Source organism: Galeopterus variegatus, unplaced genomic scaffold, assembly GCF_000696425.1.
Source record: "Galeopterus variegatus unplaced genomic scaffold, G_variegatus-3.0.2 Scaffold175, whole genome shotgun sequence".
NCBI classification, from domain to species: domain Eukaryota; kingdom Metazoa; phylum Chordata; class Mammalia; order Dermoptera; family Cynocephalidae; genus Galeopterus; species Galeopterus variegatus.
The window spans coordinates 484,910-501,272 of NW_007726286.1; the positions used below are offsets into that span (position 1 = coordinate 484,910).

Here is a 16,363-nt window from a genome sequence, read left to right on the forward strand (position 1 = left end):
CTGTTATAGCAACACAAAACGGACTAATACAGACCTTTACAACTTACTTAGGATATTAAAAGTCATTTATGTTTCTTCTAAAGTTAGGCAAACACCTCATGTAGGAAGAAAAGCCAAATATACAATTCATCCTTCAAATATAACACATCTGAAAGCTCAGAGCAGAACCAGTTTTCTAAAGAAACTTCCTTTAAAAAGAGATAGGTCTTGGAGAGGTATCAAGTATTTAAGTATACCTATGGTCTTCCAGAATCAAATCCTAAGGATCAAGATGTACTTTAACAACAAAAACAAAAATCAAGGAGGTTCCCTCTACTTTTTATTGTCTCTTCAGAAGAAATATGTATGTAACATTGAAGAAACTTTCAGAAACTACTGCCTAATTGGGTAACTCGTTCTTCATCTTATAATAATAATGCATTTCCTAAGTCAAATGTTTATGTAGGCATTCACAATTTAAAACATTTTTTAAATTTGAAACATTTTTTTTCCAAATCCCATTTTTTATCACTTAAGTGATAAAAATGCTGGCTCTTACTTTAAAATGCAGACTCTTACTTAAGGAGCTAGCACTAAGTATAACTAATACCTATAACTAATTGTCTCATCCACAGTTTCATCTAGGAACTAGTTCTGCAATATGTCCTTAAGTCATATCTTTCCTAAGATAATCATAGGGAACTATCACTGATAGACAATTCCAACCTAGCCTGAGGGGCTGCCAGGAATAGTCAGGAGGGGTAAGACTATAAGCAGGATTGTATTCTAAATTGACCAAGTACCATGCTCTGTACACTGTAGATGCTCAAAAATGGTTGTAAATTAAAAGCAGCATGCCTGATGTCAAAAGAGAGGAAGTACACCAAAAAATTTAAGGACCAAAGCCATTTTAAGCACTTTTGTTTAAAATATAAAGGGGAAAAAAAAGAAAAGGCAATTAAAAGCCATAAGCCACTCCTAACTTAATGCAAGTTTCATTGATGCTCTAATTTTATTCCAAAGCACTTTCAAAAGCTGTGATCATAAGACAACACATAAAGCCAGAGTAGTGACGTGACTCCTTTATAAATCTAAGACTGTTTTTCAGTTTCTGAGAGTTTATGTTTCTACCAGTGGAAAGAAAAAAAAAAAAGAATAATATTTAAGGAACCTGGTGCTTTTTATTTTTTAATGCTACTGAAAACAAAATTTTTAAAGCTGAGAAAGAAAATACAATGGTATCATCATGTTGATCCAGACTTAATAACAGAATAATATTTAAGGAACCTGGTGTTTTTTATTTTTTAATGCTACTGAAAACCAAATTTTTAAAGCTGAGAAAGAAAATACAATGGTATCATCATGTTGATCCAGACTTAATAACTCAAGAGAAATGTAGACGTGTGAAAATCAAAGAGGAAGTTGGAGAGAGTCTGTTATAAAGCATGTCAGGTACCAAGGGTACAAAAGCCGGTTAAAGGGTTTCCTGCCACTGAAACTGACACATTTTTTTCAGTGTTATCTCTTATCAGTGTTCTCTGTCCCTTTTCCCTCCTCATTTTTGCTTGATATTACTGTTTCCTTTCATTCAATGTCAATGTAGTGATAAAAAAAATCTATTATTAGTGATAAATCAATTTTTCTCTCTCTCTCCACCCGCTCCACCCCCCTCACCCCCCATCTAAGTCTCGAAGACAAGTCTGGACCAATTTCTCCATCCTGCCTCTGGCAGCAGACTGTAGCATTTCAGATCCTCCACCAAGTCCCGGCTGCTTCAAAGGAAAAATCCTACTTTCTTCAGTTAAGATCATAAGAAATATAGGGGGAGGGGGTCAGCTCTGTTTGGACATAATTACACTTCATCAAAAGAAGCTTTCTTCATCTTCCATGCGTGAAAAGTCTGCAAGCAGTTAAGTCTGTCTTTTTTTAAAAATATAAAAATTGCTATTTGGGAAACCAGCCAAAACTCAGAAAGCCAATATAGTAAAACAGTGCACACCCTTTGTTTCTCTTTGAAGTTTCTTAAATAAATATGTTGAGGGTTTACAAAGTACACTATCACTTTGCCATAGTTTCTACTCAAATTGATCAGAAAAAGTTATGCAGCATCTATTTAATACAAAATCGAGATAAATGAAAACACTAACTTGAATCTGTAAAGTAAAATTAGGTATAGCACCTAATCCTTTAAATACTAAAATTCATTACTCTAGTTAAAAAAATAATATATTACAGAAAAAGAAAGATTCCGAACATACAGGTAAATCATCATGTTCATTTTTCTTCATTCTTACTAGAAAAAAAGAGAAACTAATTATATTGCAGACCTGCATGAGAAACTAAGGAGAAAAAGAAAAAAAAAAAAAAAGACTGAATACACACATAGACACATACACACACACCAAATCTAATCAGTCTATAGTGATATATGATGTATCTTTTTTTTTCCTTTTAATGAAAGTAAACTAAACCTGATGAAGAGATAACCCCTTTAGTTTTGATTCTACCAGAGACTGTGAGCCTCATTTTATTTCAAACAACCTTTCAGTGACAGTATCTCATTAGCATGCATCTTTTTTTTTTTTTAAGTTAAAAAGTACAACTTCTTGGCCCTGTTCCTAGAAAGTAAACTAAAACTACTCATCGGAAACAGCTTTACTTGAATTTCCCTTATCAAGTTTTTATAATGGTAATAACTTGACATCTGATCCAAACTAAAGAGCAATTATTAGACATGGTTTAAAAATTGGTGCTTCTCATTTCCTGATTCAAACCTGGTTGAAGTGATTCCATAGGGCTTTATAATTTTATTTCACCTCAACTAAAATCGTCTATTTTCTCTATTCTTATTGAAATACTTGAAATGGAAATATTAGATTTAATAAATAAATAAATGTACATAATACTTCTAACAGGTGAATGACTAGTAAAAGACTCTCTGTAGAATAAGTAAATAAAAACTAAAATAATGGTCTCTTTAGAGACTTTTTTAAAAAACATTAGCCCCACTTATAAAACAGCTGTGAAAACCCTAAAAGGGATTATTTCCTGTTTTATGATCCTTTTAAGGATTCCCAATATTTGAATACGGATTCAGATGGTGGAAATCCTTATATAGTGTGGAACTATTAGAGTCCTGATAATCTGTCTAGGCAACTTTACATAGTCATTCTAACATAAATAATACATTATTCACTTATTCAAAAGAAAAGCCTTCTGTAAAAAAAATGATTTTTAATAGATTCTTATTATGAGAGTAAGTTAAATCATATAGAAGTAACATATGTGATAAGTGAAGAGCATTATGCTAGCTGTCCTTGCAACAACTTAGAGCAAAATTGATATTATCAGGAAATTGATCCAATGCATTCATTTTTCTTTCCCTTTTGCCACTCAATTTACTCAGTTATTTGACTCCTCATAATTCAGAATTAGATCCTCCAACTGTTCTTTTCTTTTCCTTATATGCTCACACCCAGTGAAATTAGGAGCTAGTTCTTCTGAAAACATTCTTTGAATTTTCAATATCATAAAACAAATGAAAAAGGTCTGAGTACTCAGAATAACACTCAACTTCATCTGGATGTATTTAAGTCAAATCTTCAGTAATTCTACTCAGTAAAAGAAGGTGCTGATTTGTATACAGATCACTCTACTTTTCATCAGAAGTCCCTAAAGCGTTCATTCCATTATCAGTATCAAAAATCAGAGACCTACCTCGTCCACTCCGGCCCACAAATCTCAAATCGTTGAACCTTGCTACTTGGTTTTTCATAACAGCAGAGGCATTTCGGAGCTCAGCAGAATAATTTTCATCATTACCCGCCATGACAGTAACCACAGTCCCATCTGGTACCTCTCCGAGGGCTACCACCTACATAAAACAGGAAACACAGCAACAATAATGGTATATCAGAAAAGTTTAAAAACTGAGAATATATTCTTATTGTAAAGGATATGTCTTATCAAGACTCATTGCTCTAGTCTAGTAATGGCAGACAGTAGTGAAGCATCTGTATGTGGGTTATGATATTCTTCAAACACTTCAAATAGACCAAAGTTTCAGGGTCCACCCATTTCAAAACCAGGCAGAAATTTCCTTTATTTCTTGTTGGATTCTTCACAGGATATATGTACATTTTTATTAAATCCCCATATTAGGTTGTCCATAGGAATTATGCCACAGAAGGAAGGCTGATGCCCCATCTGCAGATTGCATCATACATATTAAGGCATTGCCTGCCTGCCTGCAGCCTTCCTCTCAGGGACAGTCCTGAGGTGTGCACACTCTTATCATGTGCACAGTCTTATCCCATGCACAGTCTTATCCCAAACACAGGCTTAAAAATAGAAAGTCTGTTCAGCTCTGTGGAAGAAGACTTTTAGGTGAAACCATGGAGTTCCTGACTACATGGAACCCCTAGATATGGGGTCATCTACATTTCATCACCTTACTTTGGGGTAGATATTCAACTTTCAATGAGATTACAAACATTTACTGAATGACCACTCTGCAGTAGGACCCAGTGGGATATCCAAAGCCATCATGAAGCTTAAAGACTAGATGTAGAATGATCATTGACAAGTGAGTAGCATAGACAAAAAATATGCCGTTAGCCTTCTATTCTGTTTTGTCCCATCTGCCATCTTAGAATGACACATTTGCCTCCTTAATCTTCAAAAGTTAATCTGAAGCAGACTAACCCAGTTAAGCAAGGATCCTGAATAATCAGTCTTTAGAGATAACAAACATTTTCTCTGTTCCAAGGCTAGGAATCACACTTTAACCTGGGTGGGCTAACTTGCAAGTAAGTGCCTGGTAAGGGAACATTGGTGCAGATACCTCACTGACATATATAAAATATACTGTTCTTAATCTACTACAGAGAACCTGCCCCTTGACAACAATCCTTTATTTCACCTAACTTCCAGGACCCTATATTCAGATTATTTCCAACTCTTCTTTATTCAGCTTCCACGTGCTCTTATAGTAATTAAGCAATGGGTCCTGCTAAAGTAGCCCACTACTCTCTGATAATGTCACCCCTTTGTGCTTGCCTGTCTGGCAAACATCCCTTTTATCCTTTCTACTTCTAGTGCTACTCCCTCCTTTGTCAAGATTTCCATAAGACAAACCTAAGCATTTAATTCCATGTTCCTAATATACTTGTTACATACTCTTATTAAAGCAGATTTCTTATGGTGTGATAAAAACAGACACTAAACCTATATTTCAGGACTGAATCTCCCCCATCCATGATCCCTAGCCCAACACCCCTCCACCTTACCCTCTCCTCCAGCCACGAAAACAATCAAACAAACAAAAAAAACTGTCCATATTTTTGTGACTCTTACTTTTCTCTTAGGCTGTTTCTTAGTTCCATTTCTTCCATTTAGCACTTTGTTAGTTCAAAAATTGTAAAGCTTTACTTAAATTATAGAACCCACTTTCCGTAGCATCCCACTATACTCAAGTGATCCTCATTTCAGTGTACGTATATTAATGATCTACCTACTCCTTTTGACATACTAGCCCAAAGCTAGTTTGGAAACTACATGATGGAAGGGCTTTAACCTCATCATCTTGTTTACCACTATATGCCAAGCTCTCAAAACAGTGCCCGGAACATAGTAAGTGTTTGATAAATATTTTTGAAATAAATAAATAAATAAAAGAGCTCCATAAAGAACACAACTTCTCACAGCCATGCATCTACCAGCTAAAACTCTGAGAGAGAATCAATTAAAGGTTGAGTCAGCATCCCTCACTAACAGCGATGTGCCCTTGCTCCAAACTAGTTTTCTGACAACTCTTTCCATCCCAGAAAAGAAAGAATCATCTGACTACCCTTTATCTGGAGTATATAGTTATTCTCAATCTGAAAAGTCTCCTAGGTCAAGAGTAAATCCCTTGAGAACAAAATTTCTTCCTTGTATATTTGATCTAGTACCTCAAGTGGCTACTGAATATAGTTAGTGCTATGCTCCTGATGTAGGCAATGCGCTTTTCAATTTTTCAGTCAGAATGCCAAAAATGTGAACATTTCAAAATACTGAAATAATTGACTATGTTTGCCAGTATTCATCTGAATGTTTGACAATTTGTACTCTCAAAAATATTGTGTTTTAACACCTACTGTGTGGCCTTCTGTGTCAAAGTTAATATGGAACCAGTAAGCATATTAATAAAGGCAGGAGAAAAGTTGTACTGTTTAGAAAAGAATGAATGCTCTAAAAATTAAGAGGCTCCACTTGTTTTCCATTTCTGCTATATATCTGCTATGACTTCACACAAGTAACTTCATCTTCAGGAACACGATTTTCCAATATAAGTTTAAAATAATTTTTTCAAGTTTGTAAAATGTAGAAGATACTATATAAGTATAGAGTATAATTATTATGACATGTCTTTTGCAAGACAAGGAGGGTAACATAGCGTTGTTTCCAAGTCTGCTATCTGCTAAACATAGGGTTCAACTGAGTATGTGACTCTTCACTCACTTCATGTTCTGATATATTCTTTGGTATTGTTGAAAGATATAGGATGACTATTGGTGGGTTTCATTCCAGTCTGGCTAAATTTCGGGAAAAATATAAAGAAATCTGCCCCAAAATAAAGGGTTTCAAGAGCTCTGGGACATTATTATTTTACTGCATATTTTTAACATAATGGATTTTTTTTTTGTTAGGAGGAAAGGAAAATTGATTCAATATGGGAAAATATAAAAGAAAAGATCCCTAGGAGTGAAATGCATAAATCCATTTTACTTTGCTTAAGCAGTATAATAATGACCGTATTACATATTGGTATGTTTTACCTATAGCATTTAACAAAACAACAAAACAAATAAAGATCCCTAGGAGTGAAATGCATAAATCCATTTTACTTTGCTTAAGCAGTATAATAATGACCTATTACATATTGGTATGTTTTACCTATAGCATTTAACAAAACAACAAAACAAATAGATAATCACAAGTTGTGTGAGTCTCACATGAGGCTCTCACAAATTGGCCTGAAAAAAATGCTAAGACAACGCAGTGACAACCTTTCCTGTTAAAGCTAAACTCCAGTTTAATGGCTAAATATATTGTTTTTTTCTGTTATTCACTCTACCAAACCAGACTGCCCAATGTTTTTCGGAGAGGAAAAAAAAAAAGAGTGTGGGTTTGGGGGAGGAGTGGGTGGAGAAGTACTGTATTTGACTTTATATAAATCAGAAGTATAATTATATGTTTGAGAGTTTTTTTTTAAAAAAGTAGATCTCTGAAGCTAAAAAGTTTCCCTTAGAGATTCTCAACTGTGTTTATCTAAAAGAAAACAAGAAGAATCAAGAAATTTTTACACATTTCATCTGTACCAAACCCAAGCAATGGAAAAACATTTTAAGGGGTAAAGAGCAGTCAAAAATCTCTCTTTAACTAGTGAGGAGTAAGCACGAATTAAAATTTGTTCCCATAGTACCCAATACAAAAATACAGCTCTGCAAAGAATAATTCGGGATGAAACCTTAACAATTACATTCCTAGTTGTTTTCAAAATATAAAATCTACAAACTTAAGAAACTTCATGGAAAGCAGAGAAATAACTTTCTGTCCTGACATTTCAGAATAAAGAAAATTCCTTTATTTAGCTCACCTCACTATAACTAGCATTTAAATCACATGATATGTGGCTTGTACAAAATAAAGTAAAATGCTATTGAAATATTGTATGAGACTCCGTATGACTAAAACTGTGAATCATTCTGAAAGAGGAGCAATGGAGAATTAACTCAGACCCTTAAAATTGTTTCTGTGGTCTTATATTGAAATTGAAATTGCCCATGACATTTCTATGGACAGAAGTCTAGTCTTAGCTAATCAATTATTCTCACAGGCCAACATCATTTGGCACATTGTACTTAGAGTATAATTGTAATATAATTATTTTTCAAGATAGAATCTGATCAAATCTTTTTTGTAATAAAGAGATGTGAGACAGTAATTGCAAAAAGCAAAAATTTTATTTCTGTAATAGTTATTTAAAGATAACTTTACAAAAACTTTTATCAAAATTTCAAGGAATTCTATAGTAAATTTATAGAATTTAACTCAGAATTTAGAAAAAGCCAGTTGGATTCTAGAGAAAAAAATACACTATATCATTTCATAATTTTTAAAATATATGTCAAAGAGAAATTTTGATAGAAATTATTTCAATTTAAGCCGGCAATTTATATGCCATGTATCAAGATGGCTTAGATCATCTAACAATGGATATTCTGGAATTTTGAAAGGATACAAACAGTAGTGCCAAAGGGGAAAAAATAATAAAAGACATCTACCATAATTTTTTTCAAATATAGGTTTTCTAAAATTTTGTGGATATTTATTTTCCATCTAAAACTATTAGTTCTGACTACCTGGCCAATAAGTTTTATATATTTAATCCTAAAATATTTAACTTTAAATAAGGTTTATTGCATTTAAAGGCATAACACAAAAAATGTGTCTGTCTTTACACAACCTGAAATCTATTATGATTTACATAATTTTGCATAACAATTTGCAGTAGGCTTAATAAGGATTTAACAGGTTTAATAACCTATTTTCTCTTATTTAGGTATAATTAGATTGAAAAAGATACAAACATAAAATCTGATCATTAAGTACGTAGGAAAAATACAACTCACTATTATCAACTATTTATTAGTTGCATACTTGTTTTTGAGGAGAGAAAAATGGCCAATGCTGTCAAAAAATTATTTTCAAATAGAAATTGCTCCATCATTTTGAAACTTTCCTTTTGACGAATACTGAAAGGTATTATTAAAGATATAGAATTAACTATGAGTACTAGATCATATATCTAAAAATGTGTTTTCTTTAACATTGCCAGAAAAACATGATACTGGTAAGTATATATAGACAAGTGTTCTCTAACTTAAAAGAGCGCAATAGCTTTGCACTACTTTTAGTTTTAAAATATACATCTGGACTTAAAATTTCTGCATAGTATTTCAGCTTGAAGCTATTTAAAGCAACTTAGTTATGAACCCTGAAAACCAGGCTTCACAGTGGAAATGCTGACAGACCCCTAACTAAAAGAGTGCTACTGGATGCCAGGTTGACATGTTCTCCCAACCATTTCTAGTTGACCATCAACTAATAACCTGAATTGGATTGCTTCTTTGTCATTAGAATTATCTGGGACAGAAAGGGCCTGGGATCCTCTAATAGTATGCCTTAACTATTTTAAGCTTTCAGTGAGATACACCGGAAAGAAATGTTAAAAATATTTCCATTTCCTTGACACCTGGGGAGACTGAACATTTCAAAACTGCAGAACTTTGTTAAAAATACAATGCTATTAAACAACTTTATATAAAGTATAATAGTTGTTTTTCCATTTTTAAATGTTGAATTTAAATGAATTATGTATTTTTATATAATCCCAAAACAAGATTAGATGAACAACACTAATACATTACAAGGGTGCTTCAAAAAGTTCATGAAAAGATATAGAATTAAAAGATAATATGAATCTTTCCATGAACTTTTTGAAGTACCCTCATACTTACCTCTTAATGCAATACATTGTCAATGTCATGTTGAAGCACTATTTTAAATTAACTTATATCAAAACAGTCTATTAAATTCATTTCTGATTCTCTGCAGTGCTGAGTTCAGTGTCACAGACATAAAATATGGGCTCAATAAATATTGTATTGATTTGAATACCAGAGTTCTCAGCAATTAAGTTCTGTGTGTGTGTTTTTAAGTGCATTTACCTATCCGCTATGTACCCAACAACACTATAATTGATTTTGTACATAGCTCCAAATATGATAGCCAAATTGCTGTCACCACTTTTAAAACGGAGACTTCACATTATTTCCTTATTGCAGATGCATTTGATTATATTGCAAGAGTGTAGAAAGCTTACTGTTCTCAGGCTTTTATTCCAAAAGTACGGTAAGTAAATTGTTTTTACATCATTCGGATGAAAGAGATAAAAACTGTTGTCTAAATCTGGACGTTCCAAATATCTATACATTTTTGTCAGCAGAGAGACAAAAGTCCTATAGTGAATGGATCTCAGCTATCACCCACTTTTTGAATTCCATTAAACACAGGTACGGGAGTGGGAAAACACTGAGTCAAGTTTTAGGTTAACTGAATTCATTATTCAATTAATAGGAATTAAAACATTCAATTTTATATGGTCTTGTGTTACCCATGCTCTGTCTACTGGATAAAATAACAAAAATGTATTCTCTATAATTAACAAGTATGATTAACAGCAAAAAAAGAAATGTATTTTCGAAGTTATTTTAAAAGGGTGGTAGTGAGGAAACCTACATAACAACCAAAATATCTGAGAATAGCCCAAACTAAATTGCATTCTATCTTCATGCCAAAAACATCCTTTCCATCCAAAATACTCAGCTCAAAATCAATTCAGCATCATAAACGTAAGAGAATAGTTCAAGACAGTTATACCTTGACAGTTACACCTTAACAGTATACAGAACATCAAAAATCTAAATGATATTTTTTGTGTCCTGTATTTTAATAAATTTATAACACATTGGCCCATCCCAATTGTCTCATCAGCAAATAGAATTTTTGTATTTCCTATGTGATGAGTTTTGTGTTTTTTTTTTTTTTTTTTCCCCCCGGTTTTTTTTTTTTTTTTTTTTTTTTTTTTTTTTTGGTTTGGGATGATTAGTGGGGGAAGCGGTTAGTGGAAACATTTCCACCCTCACATAAGGCTAACTAGAAAATTCTGGGCCCTCAGACGATGAACATTATAAAAGATATCTTTTGCGTGGAAATTTAAATTTCTACAATTCACATATATCCTGAGCTTTTCATATTTCAAGGAAGAAAACACTGACCTACAAAATGGGTGGTTTGTAAAAGGAGAAATGTGACGGTTAAAAAAAAAAATCTTGAGCCAACTGCAAAATGAAACTTGCCCCAGAAGGCAACATCCCCTTTCCATAACAATTCATTTGATTTCTGTTCTGATATAAGACCTAGCGAGATAACCAGCTCTAATTGACCTGGACTCTTTCTTTCCACCCCACCCACACACGGAATCTGAATTGGTGCGTGGGGTGGGGGGTGATCAACAACTGGGAACTGCCAGTGGCCCGTGGGAGTTTGGCCCCAGGGCCCACCATAAAGGAACTGGCATGATTCCTCCCCTTTTTTTCCTTCCCTCAAGGCCTTGCTTACCCTGCTCTCCACAGATCTCACAACCCAGGGAACCCAGGCCCACCTACACGAGTTCACAGGCGAAAGAGCCGGAGGCGTCACTTTGAGAGTGCTCATCTCCATGTCTGGCTCACCGCCCCCTCCACCCCTGGCGTCTACTCCCGGTGGACAACCCGGGAACCCATTTCCCTATCAACCCAGTGTGTGCTCGGCCCGGCGGGCTCCGCGTCTCCCCGTGGAGGGGGCTGCCCCCCCCCCCGGGAAATCGAGATCGCGTTATGGGGACCCATCGGACTACTGCGAGAAGCTTCAGACCCAACCTCAACCTGCCCAGCGGCTGCCTGCGACTCCCGCTGGTGCCACCCGCGCTCAAACTAACGGGCCGGGCGGGCCTAGGAGGCCGTGAGGCGCACGGGGGCCGCTCTCAAGCAACCGGCTCACTCCCTCCGCGCCCAGGCCACGGGCAGGAGCCACCCACGACCTTTCAGAAGCTGGAGGGATTTTTGAGATTTAAGACATTTGTAAATATTAAAGCAAACCTGCAAAATTTCACATCAGTTTTCAAGTGGGGCTAACCGAAGTTGTTCCACAGGTTTCCCTCATCACTTCCAGGCGGGGTGAGGTGGGGAGCTCGGTCCGGGCTGGAAGAGACAGCCCGAGCCCCTGGCCGCGGCCCGCGCCTCCACTCACTCGAGGGTTCAGCACCCCAGATCCAGGGGCTCCCCCGCCTCGGGGCGCGGAGACCCCAGCGGCCCCGCCCTCCTCCCGGTAACGGGAACTGCCGCGGGTCAGCGAACAGAACAAACGCCCCCGTCCTCCTCGCCCCTCAGTGTCTAAGTTTGCTCTGGACCCTCCTGGGCACCGGTAATGAGGCCCACGCGCCTCAGCAGTTACCCCGCCCCAGGCTCTAACGCCCGGCGCCTGCCACCCCGCGAACGCCGGCCCTCGAGCCCGGGAGGGGCCGGGACCGCTGAGCTCAAGCAGGTCAAGGAAGAGACGCCAAGACCGGCTGAGAGACGTATGGCTGGAAGAGAAGCGAGTGGGAGCGCGCAGAATCCCAGAGAGAGGCGGCACAGGCAGCCCGCGGTGCGGGTCGTCCGCGATGCCCGGGGAGGAGGACGTGAGAGTCCCAGGGGAAAGTGCAGGGGATTCTCGCCCCTGGGGATGGGGAAGGGGTGGAGCAAGTCAGGCTGGCGGTGCAAAAAGTGGTCACTTCGGGGATCCTAGAGGGAGAGGAGTGGGTTAGAATGAAGGCTGGAAGACTTGAGGGGTGATGAACGGGTAAGGGGGGCAAGACTGAGGTCGGGGTGGTAGCGCGCACAGGTGGGAGAGGGAGGGATTTGCGCGGAATGACTGCGCCCTGAGCCCCCCGGGGCATCCAGAGGGAGAGGGCCAGCCGGGGGTCTCTCAGGTCAGAGCCTCCGAGGCAGGGGGTCTTGGAGGACGTCTGGGGCATGGCCCCCATGGGCATGGACACACCGGCTGGCAGGTTCCGCGGCGCCCGGCCGGGGGCGGGGGGCGGCTGTGGCCTCTTACCTTGAAGGCCACAGGCAGGGTCTTGTTGCAGCGCCAGTGCGAGGGCAGTACGGAGCACAGGAAGTTGGGGCTGTCCGTGCGTACGAGTTCGGCCGGGTGGTCGGCGATGATCTCCACCATGGTGCGGTTGTCGTGCGGCGGCCGCAACCAGCCGCCGCTCCCCCCGCGCCGGCTGCACGCTCAGATTCCTCCCGCGGCGGCTGCCAGCCCGGCTCCCCGGCTCGGCTCCTTCCTTTTCCCTTCTCTTCTCGCCCTCTCACCGCCACCTCCTTGCATCCACTTCCTTCTGCTATTTGAAAGCTCTCCTGTCCCTCGCGCCTCAAGGTGCCAGGAGGTAAGTCACGGGCAGCGGATCTCAGGGCAACGGATCTCGAGCCTACGAATCGCAGCCGCTGCCGCCGCCCGCCGGCCGCGAGAAGAAGCCCCCCGCACGCCGTGCACAGCTCGCGAAGCCGAGAGAGGCGGCCCCAGTCTAGGGGGATCTCGCCTGGTCGCGTCCTCTTGCTCCCCCCACCTCCAAGACTAGGAAGCCCCTCTTAGTCGGACGAGGTTGAAGCTGAGACGCCGGAGAGCCGCGGGCTGATCTGACTGTCGTTATTTTTCGTTGTAACTTCAGGAGAGGAGGAAGGAAAATTCTTGAGCGTCTGTGCTGACTTCTCAGCACTCTTCACCCTCCCCACCCCACCCCACCCCCCACCTCTGCTGAGCGGTTCCCGGGAAAAAAGAAAGATTTTGCAGGGTTTGGGTGTTTTTTGTCTTAAGTGACTCAAAAAATGAGGGAGGGGGAGTTGTCAAAATAGCTTTTAGAAACTCAACTTGATGGCTGGACACGTCTTTTTTCTTATATATTGAGTCTTTTCATTCCTAGAGAACAGGGATGAGTTTTTTAAAGGACTGGAAAACTGTCAGCTTGGTGATTAAAATAAGTTGCAAAATTCTTTGCTGGGGAAACCCCCCAGCAGTTTTCCATGAATTTCAATCTTTTATTAAAGTCTAGTCTGCATCTAAAACTAAATCCGATGTCTTAACTTTCTTCCCCACTGCTCCTGGAAAAAAAATAATTAAAAATACAAAATAAAAAATTCAAAATGCTTCAGTGGCTATTTATTTATGTATTTATTTCTCAACGAGCGTTAAAAAGCGACTTTGGATCCCCAAAAAGTTGTGGTCAAGAGGCTGAAGGAGCGCGGGAAAAAAAGCGGCAGTTTTTACCTAAAATGTGGTTTTTGGAGGCTGGGATTTCTAATGATTAGGTTTTTGTGGTTTATATAGACACGACTTTGGCTAAGGCGATCATTACGCTGATGAGAGTCAGAAACACGTGGGTGTCTCCGACCAGCCTCAAAGTCTGAGCTTTCAAAACAAATAAAACAATGTGCTGCGCCCGCAGAAGCCGGGAAATCCGCTCGAGGCTATCACACCCCAAGAAAGGGGCGCGGGGCCATTTCACCCTCTGCGTTGTGTACTGTTATGTATCTTGCTATTATCAAAATCTTTTAAACCTTTCAAAGCTTTAAAACGTGTTTGCAAAAGAATCACCAGTTGCCAAAGTTTCAAAGATCACTAATAAGGTAGCTGACACAGTAATAAGTGATTTTATAAAATAAATGAAAAATTAGAATTCCTCCCCCTCGGAGTACAAAAGAAGATGGTTGAGCCATCAATTCACCACCTCCCATCTTATTTAAAGCAATTCACATCCCCATTAATTGGTATTTCTATTGCTCAATGCAAACACCTCCCTCACCCTGGTTAGCGACCTTCCACAACCCTCCCTCTCGGTTTTTAAAGCATTGCTTCCTTTCGCTGAGCACGCGCCCGGGGTCTGCGCACTTGAAGGGGTCTGGAAGGACTCCGAGAGCGTGGGGGGGGCGCAGACCCTGGAGCCCATTGCAAGCACAAGATGAACTTGGAGGGCAGTGGTTGTGTGACTTGGCTACCAAGATTGCCACGCCGAAGAGATGTGCCGGGGACTCGGGGACTTCCAGACCGCAGGAGCGGAGGTGGAGGTGGGAGGTGGCAAGGCGTGCGCTCTCGCGGGGGTAAAGATGGTGTTCAGGGAACACCACTCTGTCCTTCCTCCTTGGGACTTTATTTTTACCCCCTCTTACTCCACTCACAACTCCACGCTTCCCTTGTCCATCTTTCCCTTTCCAACTTCTCTCTCCACGTTCCCACCTCTCCTACATATCCTCCCAGAGACTTGAACTTCCATGCCGCGCCCTCCTGCCCCTCTGCCTTCCCACGGCCGGCTGCCACCACCACCCTTGGTGACGCGACGCTGAGAAACGATTCTGCTCTACCCGCTATGACACCCCCTTCTCCAATCCACTCCTCGCGCCGGGCCTACTGTCCTCCTGGCCCTGGCGCCGCCTGGTGCGAGAACCCATTTATCCGGACAAACTAGACGCGCAGCCACGAGTTGAGCTTTCTCCTGCGCGTGCGATTTTTAATTATCTTTTTGGTCACAGGGGAGAGCTCTAACCCTGGGCACCGCCGCGCCTCCTGAGTGCACAAGTCTCCCAGAGCAGAGCCGCAGGCGGCCGACCTGAGACTGGAAGCCTGGCTTCCTCCTCCAAAGAAAAAAGAGAGAGAGAGAGAGCGACTGCATTCGTTACTCTCCTACTTTACACACCTACTCACATGTACTTGCACACACTCGCACATCCACACACTGATACTCATAAATACACGACTCACACCGCACGCACGACTTTTTTTTTTTCCTTTGGGGGGAAGTTTTATTTTGGGCATGTTTTGTCACTGTCTAACAGAGACCTCTGACTTGTTTGTTTTTAAATGTGTGGGGGCTGCAAAAGAGGGAAGGAATTACAGGAAATAGATTATTTCCGTGGTCAAAGGGAGATAGAAATTCAATAACTACCGTGCTGGGTGATATGCCGCCTTCTCTGGGCTTGTCCTTCTCCCAGGAAGTCCACAGAAGGAGAACTCTCGGAAATTTGAAGACACTGAGAAACAGTCAATATTTCAACTATGGGCGACCAGAGGAGTTTTGTGTTTTTTTTTTCTTTTAAAAGATGACCGGTAAGGGGATCTTAACCCTTGACTTGGTGTTGTCAGCACCACGGTCTCCCAAGCGAGCTAACCGGCTCTCCCTATATGGGAATCCAAACCCGTGGCCTTGGTGTCATCAGCACCACACTCTCCCAAGTGAGCCACAGGCCGGCCCCCAGAGAAGTTTTTTTGAATAAAAAATCGTCTTAGGGACTTTTCCTCTTTCTTTCTCTATTGCTGTTTTGTCCTTTTTGTTTGTTTGTTTGTTTCACTTGGTGGATAGCAAAATATGCAGGCCTCAGTGGTTGGGGATTTTAAGGGCAACTTAATCAATGGTGAGATTATTTATTTTAATTAATCATATCCGGTAATTCAGCTTTATAGCCTTCCTCAGCACCCTTCCTCCATTTCACATTTCAGTGGAACTAATATAAGCAGCTCTTGGAAGTTACTAGTCTTGGATCTCTTAAAATATCCTAGTTATTTATAATGTGGAAACGAAATTTTCCACTGAATACCCTAACAACATTTCAGGTATCTGGCACAGCGGATTTTCAGTCTCCTTTCAAAAACATCCTTTTGCTGAACATTCACACTTTCAACTGAACTTACTGAGCTTGAAACTGAT

At 40.0% G+C, this 16,363-nt stretch overlaps 1 protein-coding gene across 1 annotated transcript in view; it reads right to left on the reverse strand.

Moving 5' to 3' along the window:
• RUNX2 (runt-related transcription factor 2) overlaps window positions 1-12,881 on the reverse strand; it is a 127,304-nt gene extending 114,423 nt beyond the window's left edge. The window contains exons 1-2 of the mRNA XM_008563601.1: window positions 12,721-12,881; window positions 3,697-3,853 (exon numbers count right to left, since the gene is read on the reverse strand). Of these exons, the coding sequence (XP_008561823.1) occupies window positions 3,697-3,853; window positions 12,721-12,840 (277 nt within the window). The 5' untranslated portion in view covers window positions 12,841-12,881. The remainder of the gene's footprint in view (window positions 1-3,696; window positions 3,854-12,720) is intronic.
• Window positions 12,882-16,363: the final 3,482 nt, after the last annotated feature.